We start from the raw sequence: 11,520 nt of genomic DNA on the forward strand, positions 1-11,520 counted from the left end.
TGGCCGGGCGAGGTGGCTCACTTCTGTAATCCTAGCACTTTGGGAGGCCAAGGCAGGTGGATCACCTGAGGCCAGGAGTTCAGGACCAGCCTGGCCAACATGGTGAAACCCTGTCTCTACTAAAATACAAAAATTAGCCGGGCATGATGTTGGGTGCCTGTAATTCCAGCTACTTGGGAGACTGAGATAAGAGAATCGCTTGAACCCGGGAGACGGTGGTTGTAGTGAGCCAAGATCACACCACTGCACTCCAGCCTGGGCAGCTGAGTGAGACTCTGTCTCAGAAAAAAAAAAAAAGCAAATCCTTATGTCTGAGAGCATACAGTATCATTTTATGAGTTTCAGGTTTACATAAATGGTATCATCTTGGGCATTCTGCAACTTCTTTTTCTCTAAGTCATCAGCTTTACTAGGTATTGCCAAATTGCTCTCCAAATTTTCACATATTTCAGGGGCATAAGAATCTTCATTTTCCCACCTTGCCAACATTTAATCCTGCTTATTAGAGCAATGGAACATCTTCCCGTCTTTTGTTCTTAGTCAAATCTGGACCAAACAGGGTAGCTCCCACCTGCCTGTCTGGGTGTGGCCAGGTGGAGCCAGGCCCTCTACCAATCTCTGGCGCAGGTGGGGGCAGGCCTAGGATGTGGCCATCTGGCCCCTCTGCTTGGCTCCCAGATAGCAGTCCTTCCCACCTCCCTCCCTTTCACCCTCTAGCAGTGACCAGGCTTGGCTCTAAGTCTTAAGGGTATGCTTCCCTGCACTGTAGCCTTAGAGGAGGCAGAGGGTCCCTGGGATTTCTGGTCCTGATGGATACAGGTGCCTGCCCCTCAGTCCTGTCTGCAAGTCCATCTTGATCCATTGTCTCATGCAAGGCTTGTATGCCTAAAGCCAAACCTGCTTTGTATAGAGGTGGAAGCAGACCCAGGCAAGCGCATATGGCTTGACATAGGTAAGTTAAGGACAAGTCCACGGGACTCCTGGCTTGGGAGTAGTGTATCAGCTTGGGGAAGTTGGATGAGATCTTGCTTGTAGCCAAGAAGAGTCTGGAGGGTGGGTGTCGTGGGGGGAACCAGAGGCAGTAAGGGAGGTCTCAGACTCCTAGATTCCTACCTGGGCCTGTAGGAGCTCCCCATTCTTACCTGGGCCTCTTTCTTCTCAACCAGAGTGAGGAACAAGTGATGGGAAGGGTTGAACCTCATTCCCTGGGGATAGGAGCTTTGGCTCAGGCTCCTCTGAGGACTGTCTGCCTGAGAGGGTCCTCAGTACATACAGAAATTTTTTTTTTTTCCGAGACAAGGTCTTGCTCTGTCACCCAGGTTGGAGTGCAGTGGCACGATCTTGGCTCACTGCAACCTCTGCCTCCTGGGCTCAAGTGATTCTCCCATCTCAGCCTCCTAAGTAGCTGGGACTACAGACGCATGCCACCACACCCGGCTAATTTTCATATTTTTTGTAGAGATGGGAGTCTCACTATGTTGTCCAGGCTGATCTCAGACTCCTGGGCTCAAGCGATCCTCCCACCTTGGCTTCCCAAAGTGCTGGGATTAAAGGTGTGAACCACCGCACCATCCAACCCCCTGTCCTACCACAGAAAGTTGTAAAAGGCAGAGTCTTTCACAGTCCCTAACCAAGGCAGCCAGAAGAAGGATAGGGGTTGGGAGAGCCAAGAAGAGGCGAGCAAGAAAAGGAGCCTCTGGGAGGGCATATTTATAAGGTGCACTGGGCAAGGCTCTGGGGTCCTAAGGACAACCCTATATGGAGAGGTTGTTACCCAGGTCTAGACACTCAGCACTGGCAGATAGGTCTCTGGCTTTCACCAGTGTATGGCTACCTTTGGTTGAGTCCCCTTCAGGACATCATCATTTGGGGCTTCTCTTGTGAAGTGGCCAGAAGTGTCCTCATAGAAGATCCAGTTGAGAAATCTCAAAGCTGGGGGACTTCAGGCCACATTTAGCTCACACGGTGATTTTGTTTGGCCCATACAATATATATTTATTTTTTAATTCTGGTAAAATGCATGTAACATAAAATCTGCCATCTTAGCCTTTTTTTTTTTTTTTTTTTTTTTTGAGACAGAGGTCTTGCTCTGCCCCCAAGGCTGGAGTGCAGTGGCAAGATCTCGGCTCACTGCAACCTCCGCCTCCCGAGTTCAAGTGATTCTTCTGCCTCAGCCTCCCGAGTAGCTGGGGCTACAGGCGCCCACCACTATGCTCAGATAATTTTTGTATTTTTAGTAGAGATGGGGTTTGTTGGCCCCATGTTGGCCAGGCTGGTCTCAAACTCCTGAGCTCAGGTGATCTGCCCGCCTCAGCCTCCCAAAGTACTGGGATTACAGGCATGAGCCACTGTGCCTGGCCAAACATTTTAAAATATACATTCAATACTGTTAATTGTATTCACATTGTTGTGCAACCAATCTCTGAACCTTTTTCATCTTGCAAAACTGAAAGTTAAACAACTCCCCATATTTCCCTCCCCTCAGCCCTTGATAACCACCATTCTACTTTCTATCTCTGAATTTGACTACTCTAGATACCTCATTTAAGTGGAATCATGCAGTGTTTGTCTTTTTGTCACTGGCTATTTTCACTCAGCATAATGTTCTCAAGATTCATCCATGTTGTAGCATGGGTTAGAATTTCCTTCCTTTTTAAGGCCAAATAATATTCCATTGTATGGGTAGATCACATATTTAAAAATCTACTTATCTGTCAATGGACCCTTGGGCTGCTTCCACCTCTTGGCTATTGTGAATAGTGCTACTATGAACATGGATGTGCTCCTCTCATCACTGCTTTCCAGTCTTTGGGGCATTTACCCATGAGTGGAATTGCTGGATTGCATAGTAATTATATTTAATTTTTTGAGAAACTGCCATGCTGTTTTCCATAGCGGTTGGACCATTTTACATTCCTTCCAACAGTGCAAAAGTGTTCCAGTTTCCCCACATCCTTGCCAACACTTTCTATGTTCTGTGTTTTTTTGTTTGTTTGTTTGTTTGCTTGTTTTTTGTTTTTTGAGACAGGGTCTGGCTCTGTTGCCCAGGCTGGAGTGCAGTGGCTCGATCTTGGCTCACTGCAGTCTCCATCTCCTGGGCTCAAGCGATTCTCCCACCTCAGCCTCCTGAGTAGCTGGGATTAAAGGCACACACCACCATGCCCAGCTAATTTTTGTATTTTTTGTAGAGATGGGAGTCTCGTTATATTACCTAGGCTGGTCTTGAACTCCTGGGCTCTAGTGATCCTCCCACCTTGGCCTCCCAAAGTGCTGGGATTATAGGTGTAAGTCACAATGCCCAGCCCTGTTTTTTGATAGTAGCCATTCTAATGGGTATGGGGTGTTTTTTAAGTCCATATTTTAAAATAATGGGAAATTTCAGAAAATAGTTTAGTTTCCACTTTCAAAAATGTTGAGGAGGTGCCTCCGACAACCAGGCCCCATGTAGGACCACTGCTGCACTGAGGTACCCTACCCCATTCCTCCCTGCATGGCCAGACCACTCCCAGCCTCCAGAGAGGGACTTGGAAACTTTCAGGAGGTGCTTCTTCTAACATTATTTGGAAAACTGGGAAGCTCTGAAAACAATCAGTAAGAGCTGGGTAGTCACTGCCCCTCTTCAGGTGGAGTCTGTGTCTTCCAGTTGGCCAGAATGCTCTACCTGGTCTGGAAGCCCTCCTCACCAACCCCCACACCCATTTTTAACTGTGGAATTGGGAGGGCTTTGTAACATGCCAACTTGGCCTGGCTGAACCATATTTTCCAGAACTCCCTGACTAGTATATTTTCCATCAGGGTGGGCCAGGAGGCAGATTCTCATCAGATTTGGAAGGAAGCAACCATTTGGACTGCTGATCTGCTGACTCACCTGATTGACATGAAGCAGCACCTGGACCTGCAATTGCTGTGCTTTTCCCGGACTCTCCTTCAGTTTTTTCTGACTCCTGGGGCAGGTGTGTGCACGTCTAGCTCTGTGGCTAAGGGTTCCACCTTCTACCTTCATCAGTGAGGTCAGAGACAAAAAGAATAGACACAGGTTTCAGTCTGTTGTCACGGGTCCTCCCTGTGCTAGTGGGGTTTCAGTATGCTCATGTGCTCATGGTGTTCCCCTCCTGACCACCTGCCTGTGGACTTCAAGCTCCGTCAGTCTTGGAGATACAGCCTTACAGAAACTGCTTAATTGTAGGGGCTGCCCTACAATTGTGCAAGCCAGTTCCCTGGTTTTCCTTCTCCATTGAGTTGACATGGGAACCTGAAGCCCTGCTGACTTCTCCAGCCTCATGCCCTGTCACATTGCCCCCACTGCTTTTACCACTACACCTTTCACCATTCCCCAAACCCAGCAGCCTGTGCTACTGTGGGGCTTCCAGTCTGGAATGTCCCTACCAGGAACTTTCTGGTTTATCTGTCCTCCTGCAAGTGACTGAGTCCCATCGCTGCCTCTGCTCCCATTCACCCCTAGCTTGGCACAGTCCAAGAGAAGGGGCCCAATCCAGTAGGTGTTGAATGAATGACTGTGGACTAACCCCTTGGCATATGAGATGTTTTGTTCTCCCATACCTCTGCAAGTACCACCGCCCCCAGCTTGCAAGTGTGAGTAGCCCTAACAGCAGTTTCTGTGGGGAGAGCCAGGACTTCTTTGCCTCCTCATAACTGGTGGAGCTGCTGGAAGAGCTAATATGCCCTGGGCCACATCACCCAAGATCTGATGACTGGGACAGTGAGATAGCAGTACCCCTTGTGCTAAGAGCTCAGACCCTTCCCAACAGGCCCTGTGCTCAGCTCCAAGCCCTGCCCTGGCAGACAGACAGCTTTAGACCAGGTTGGTCTAGGGACATTGACTGAGTGGAGATCCCTTTCTACCAGTCACTAAGGCTACACACCCTGGGATGGGGCCTTTGCAGTGTCTGCAGAGCTGTCCTGGGGCCAGGGAGAAGGCAGATTGGGGGACCCAGAAGGCAGAGGTGAGATGTTGAGGCTCACAGGGAGGAGGCAACATCGCAAGCAGAGTAGCCCTGGCGACAGATAGGGTGCTAACCCCAGGGGGATTCAAGGGATTGGGGGTACAGAGGCTGGAGGTCTTGGCCAGAGACAGTGTGATCAGACTCTGCCTAGTTAGCAGATGAATGATTTTTAAGTCTTTCTTAGCACCATTTACGTATGAGGAAACTGAGACTTGGGGAGAACAATCTTGCTTGCCCCAGACCCAAAGATCATAGTGGAGATAGGCCCACTATGGTAGCTTCTAGCAGGGGCCTGCTCCCACCTGCCCCCTCCTAATATTTAATACTAATCCACACTGGGCTGCAGAGGAGAGCTCAAGCCTGGGCTGTCTTGCACACAAGTCCTTTGCCTCCTTGCTGTACCAGGGTCACCTCCTCTAGAAAGCCCTTCTCCTTAGCCTCACAGTGTTAAGTGCCTTCAATGTTCAACTGGAATTGAGGCTTCTTGAAGCCAAGTCCAGGAGACACAGTAAATAAATGGTGGATCCTGGACTCCCCAGCCCACTGTAGGAGCTGAGCATCAGGGCAGAAAAATACAGGCTTTGGAGCTACATAGAGCAGGTTTGAATCTTGACCTGGCTGTTGGCCTCCCAGAGTCTCAGCAACTGCATCAGTAAATCTGGCTCTTGAACACCCTTTTTCAAGATTGGGGTTGTTTTGAGGTTGAGATCAGGCCTGTGAGTCCTCAGAGCACCAGGCACAGTGAGTACTCAGGTGTGGTTGGTTGTGGTCATATGGCATCAACTTAGGGTACCTCTCAGGGATGTGGGACCTACTCTGTGAACCCCACAGTAGCACAGGTCGCATAAAGTCAGAAAGCCACCCAGCTGAAGGGGCCAAGTGAGCAAGCTGGGAAGAAGGGAGGGGAGGGGCCTATGGGCAGAGAATGGGACACTAGAAGGGTGGTTCAGAGGAAGAGCAATTTGAAAGGACGACAAGGTCCAGGATGGGCATGTGGGGAGGGTTAGGTGAGTCACTCCTTTGAGTGAGAGACCAGGATGCAAGCAACAGAAACCCCAAACTAATGTATGCAAAAAGCAATGTATAGGCTCATAGGATAGTCAGGGCTATCCAAGCTGCAGGCATGGCTTGATCCAGAAGCTCCATTAATGTCATTAAGCATCTGTCCATTTCCTGGCTCCAATTTTCTCTATCTTGGCTCCTTATTCAGGGGGGCTTTCCCTATATGTTGACAAAGATAGTCACTGGCAACTCTGGACCCATGTCCCTAAAATTTAGTGATCCCAGCAAAAGAGCACCTCTTTCTCAGCAGTTCCAGGGAATTCTGTCCCAGGACTGACTTTCATTGAACTCACTGGATCAACAACCCATTTCTGACCTAATCACTGTGGCCAAGTGAATAACAGACTGAACACTTATTGGCCAGGTCCTGAGTCATGTGACCACCCTAGGGCTGGGTTCCCAAGGGAAGCTCACAATATTATCAGCAAAGTGGATGGCCTGTCTCACTGAGGGCTGGTCTACTGGGTGCCTTTTAAGTGCTCTTGGAGGGTGCAAGCCTCGGGGTGGGGAAGACAGCAAGCTGGGGCCCATGCCAAGGAATGAAGAGTGGGTGACAAGAGGCAGGGGTGGGAGGTAGCACCAGATGAGGCAGCCACTAGTGGAGGCAGGTGGTGTGAACAGCAAAGGATAGATTTTGGTGAGAAATATGGAAAGGCAATGAGGAATAAGGACAGCCCAAAGCACACTTTGGGGCACTGGATTTAGCTGGCCAGCAGCACCATCTCTTTAGAATCCTGGGTATGCCAAGGCCTCTCCTGGACCCTAGCTGCTGGTGGCCTATTGGCTGGCCCTGCAAGGAGTATGGGACAGGCCTGGGCTGGCACTTGGACATGATGAGATGGCCTCAAAGGACAGATGGTCAGCAAGGTGGCGGAGGCCTTGGTTAGGGAGGAAGGTTCAGGGAGGGATGAAACTCAGTGTTCATGGAGCACTTGAACAGGCAGGCAGGAAGGAGCAGTGTCCACAGAGGACAAATGTCTGAGGCCTTGGTGCCCATGGCCCCTGCTGCAGCCCTTCTCAGCCCTCTCTGAACCCCAGAACCACCTGGGGATCTGGTCAGAAGGCTGATTCCCAGGCCTAGCCCCAGAGATTCAGATTTGGACAACTGGGACATGATCTGGCAGCAGGTGTGGAGCTGCCAGCCTAGGCCTACCTGCCTCCTAGGTGCCCACAGGCCCCCAGACCCCAAACAGCCACAGCCATGTGTGTCCTGATGATAGTACCTCTGCCCTTATCATTCACCATTCTCCACACTAGCCAGGGAGCTTGGGCAGGGCAGGCACCTGGACTGGTTTTGTCTACTGCTGTGTCCTCAGAGCTTGGCCCAGGACAGGGCAGGTAGGACTCCCACTGGCACCTGGCTCTGCAGTTCAGTGAGGCAGGAAGCAGCAGGGAGGAAGCCACAATGGGTTATGAAGATTTGCAGAGGGAATGGAGTGGCAACTCACCTAGGCAGCAGAGAGGTCTGCCAGGCCCAGATCAGGGGTAGCAGCAGGCCTGGGCTCCTCTCCAGCAATGCTCCCTCCTCTCCAGTCTATGGCCAGGAGGTCCTGCCTCCACCTGTAGTTTCTGCAATCTCTTACACAGGGGGTAAAACGAGCTCTCCTGCATTCTCACCTAACTCCAGTCACTCACGCTGGTATGAGTATATATCCACTGTTTCAGAAGCTTCCCTGTTTCCACTGCCCTTGGGGGCCTGTTTTGCAGTTGTCCATTTTTAGGGACAATTGTTAGAATAGACCTTGACCTATTGCCCAACTGGACAGACAACTATCCCACATGCTGGATACCAGAATGTCCCAGGGCCGGAGATCCTTCTGCTCCTACTAATTTTCCCAGCAATCCTTTGGGTCCCGTTTGCACTCCAGCTTAACCAATAGGCTCAGAGACAGCAAATACCCTTCTGAGACCACACGTTGGATTGTGGTCAGGAACTCCACTCTCTGGCCACCACACTTCGTCCTGGTCACATCTCACTCTAACCCTCGCTGGAGTCAGAATGACTAAGTTTACAGGCCAGTCTGGTGTGACTTTGTAAGAACTACCTCTCTGGAGGCCAAGTTTAGGTCCCTGACCATTAACCCTGAAAACCCATTAATCCCCCCTCCTCTCCCCTCCCCCATCCCGCTCCCCGCAATGGCCGATGGACCCCTTGTGGGGGCAGATAGATACATCCCTCCTAAGGGACCGATCCTGTCTATCTCCCTGTCCCAGGTACTTTAAGTTCGTCCCAAGCCAGCAATTCCCACCCCTTGCTGAAGGCCCCTGGCTCCAGGCCTACCCTGGCCAACAGATCTGGGGTATAAGGACCCGAGGGGCCCGCCATCCAACCCCGCGTGCCGAAGGCGCCCATCCCTATTCCACTCAGATTAAATGAGAGAGGCTGAAAGGTTTAAACGCTTTATTGTGCCCAAAAAAAGGCCCATGGAATGAAGGGAAGAGCCGCGCAGCCCTGAGCCCGGAGCGATTGTTTGTCGCGCACCCAAAGGCAAGGAGGGTGGGGAGCCGGGAAAGGATGCGCGGCCTCCGCGTCCCCGCGCGCCTGGGCCCAGCCAACCAGCGACCCCGCCCGGTGGGCAGGCGCGGCCTCGGCCATCGGCGCCTAGGGGCCAGTAACCATGACGACGGCCGTTGCCAAGGCCGAGAGCCAATAGAGGCGTCGCCGGGGCTGTTTCAAAAACCTAAAGCAAACAACGAAAAACGCTACATCGTTGGGGGAGGGGAAAGACTGAGAGGACCCGGGGCCCCTCCCTGAGGCTCAGACCAGGCCTCGCGGCCCCGGCCGGGGTGAGCCGTACAAAATCTACGTCACTTGGGGTAGAAAAACAAAAACACCGAAAAGCCCACGCCGGCCGCTCTGACCGGCCGACACGCTCACTTGCGGCCCTTGGGCACTTTGGGGACGCTGGGCTTGGCCGCCTTCTTCACCTTCTTGCCCCCGGCGGCCGCCGTCTTCTTGGCCTTGCCGCCTTTGTCCTTCTTGGCGGCAGCGCCCTTCTTGTGCGAGCGCTGCTCCGGCTTCTGGCCCCTGGCGGGCTTCTTGTCCGCGCGCCGGGAGCCGGCCGCGCCCGGGGCTGCCTTCTTCGCTTTGTGCGCGGTGGGGGCCGGGGCGGTGGCGGCCGCCGGGGCTCCGCGCCGCTCCCCGCCGCCCTCCAGCTTCTTGCGGTTGAGCTTGAAGGAACCGTTGGCGCCGGTGCCCTTCACCTGCAGAAGCGTGTCGTTCTGCACCAGCGCCTTGATCGAGTACTTGAGGTAGGTGCGCCCATTCTGCTGGTCGAACCACGGAACCTTCTTGGCCTCGGTGTAGATCTTGGCCAGCGACGAGCCGTTGCGCTCGCCCAGCCTACGGATGGTCTCCACCACCAGCTGGCTGTACTTGCCCGGCTGGTTCTTCTTCTTGCTATTCTTCCTCTTCTTAGATGGGGACAACGCCGCCGAGCCGCCAGCCTTGGTCACCTTCTTGGCCATCCCCTCGGCGGTCGTCACTGGCAGGGCCTCCTCGAGCTCCACGGACATGGTAGCAAGAGGGTTGGTGGCGGGCGGCGCGCGGAAGCCGGGGGGCCGCGCCGGGAAGAGGAAGGCGAGGGGCCGAGGGGGTGCAGGGGGGCTGGGGGCGCGCGGCGGCTCCAGGCGGGAGCGGCCGCGGCCGGGCCTGGGGCCGGGCGGCAGGGCTGGGGTGGGGGCCGGGCCGGGCCGGAGCGAGGGTTGGGGGGCCCGGAGCCGGGGCCGGACTAGGGGACCGAGTTGGGGGTCAGAGACCGAGTCCGAGCCGGCGGCTGGAGCTGGGGACGCAGACCTAGGCCGAGCCGGAGCGAAGAGAAATCCCGCCGAACGCGAGACACCGCCGCCGCAGCTTCCACTGGCGCCTCTGGAACTCGCTGGGCGTGCGCGCTGCGCTCTGGCGGGAGGGCGCGTCTCTCGGCTTTTTATAGCTTCATGGCGGACCACGTTGAGAACAACAACAGCCTGGTTCGGGGCCAGCGCCAACTTGTGCTTCTTGGAGCCCCTTCTCCGGCCGCTGGCTTCTCGGACCGCGCCTCTCCAGCGCCGCCGCGCCCGCAGCGGGGCGCCCCGGACAGGGCCTGAGCTCCCGGCGCAGTGGAGAGGCGACTTGCGTCCTGGAAGGGCTCAGCAAAGGCGAACGGAGAGGTGCACCCTAGGCTGCGGGAGCGCGAGAGGAGGGGGGCACCTCGTTTGGAGGCCAATAGCGCGGGCCCCAGAGGAGGCCCCACGGCCGGGAGCTTGGCGGCCGGCAGCCCAGAGAACGCCACGGGCACCCGAGCCCTGTCCCGGCCCGGGGGGCTCCAGGCCTGCCCGCAAGAGGAGCTTTAATTTGTCCAAACTAACACAGGGCGCGCCCTCACGTGGTCGGCTGGGGCAACGTGAACTGCGCTAGGACATCCTCGGGGGTTTTCCGCCCCATCCAAAGGGGATGGCGGATGGGAGGCACTCTCCAGCTGCACCCCGGGGTCTCGTTGTGCCTCTGGGAGCCTAGGCACAACCCGGGGAATGGAGGACTACGGCAGGACCTCTCTAGGGACACTGCCTCGCCGCTCCCCCCACCCTGTTGCCGCTGATGTTTCCAGGGCCTCATTTTGTAATCCACAAGTAGCTGCCGCCGGTCCCCCCAAAGCCAAATGGGGGCTCCAGGGTGGGACAGGGTGGGCGGGGGTGAGGCTGTGACACCCAGAGGAATTCCTGTGAGAGGATGGGGAAGGGATTCGCTCTTAGTTCCTGGGCGCACCCCTCCCCCTCTCCCGTGCACAGGGAAATGATGGCGGGAACACAGCAAAGGAGACCATGTCCTGGAGAGGGTCCCGGGCCCCACCCTCCCCGGGGGGGGCTTGTGCAAGGCTGGCGGCCCGATCTCTGCTGATTCCAGTATTGGGGGTGCAGAGAAGGCACAGGACAGTTTTTGTTGAAGCTGTTGCAGCCTCCACTTGGGGAAGCTGAGGCCAGGGTAAGATTCTCGGGTAGGAGAGGGGATCCCTTTGGGGGTAGGTGATGTAGGGCACAGGAGTGGGGCTGGGGCTGGGGGGTGGCAGGGTTGCAGGCAGGAGACAGTCTCCAGAGGCCCAGCATAGAAAAGCGATGGAGGGGTGAGGGGGGACAGGACGCTGGCGAATTGGGGTTCCCAGAGTGAGAGACAGGAACATTTACAGGTGGACAGAGTAAAAGGCCCTGAAAAGGGGGTGGGTGGGTGCATTTGTGGCCTTGGGCCCAAGCAGGCTTCTCTGGGTGAGGGCTAGCAGCGCCTCCCTCTTCTCCAGCTCACCCCTTTCACACACACACACGCCCCCCATTTTGTCACCCTGTCAAGGGAATAAACCCCAGAGAGGAAGAAATTATGTCTAGGAGGAAACGGTGAGCCTGGATGGGTTTTTTAGGGGGGAGGCTGGCAGGGGCATGGAGCCAGGAAACAGCCTTCGCCCCCCAGAGCACCGGGTACCCTGAGAAAAGTGAGAAGAGAGATTGCAGCCCAGGTCCCTGCAGA

General features: G+C 54.9%; 1 protein-coding gene across 1 annotated transcript; it reads right to left on the reverse strand.

Moving 5' to 3' along the window:
* Positions 1 to 8,410: 8,410 nt before the first annotated feature.
* On the reverse strand, positions 8,411 to 10,335 carry LOC117979756 (histone H1.10). The gene has a single exon (XM_034957311.3). The coding sequence runs from the start codon at positions 9,540 to 9,542 to the stop codon at positions 8,901 to 8,903; it is 642 nt and encodes a 213-aa protein (XP_034813202.1). The 5' UTR covers positions 9,543 to 10,335; the 3' UTR covers positions 8,411 to 8,900.
* Between the last annotated feature and the right edge of the window lie 1,185 nt (positions 10,336 to 11,520).

This window comes from Pan paniscus, chromosome 2 (assembly GCF_029289425.2).
Source record: "Pan paniscus chromosome 2, NHGRI_mPanPan1-v2.0_pri, whole genome shotgun sequence".
NCBI classification, from domain to species: Eukaryota; Metazoa; Chordata; class Mammalia; order Primates; family Hominidae; genus Pan; species Pan paniscus.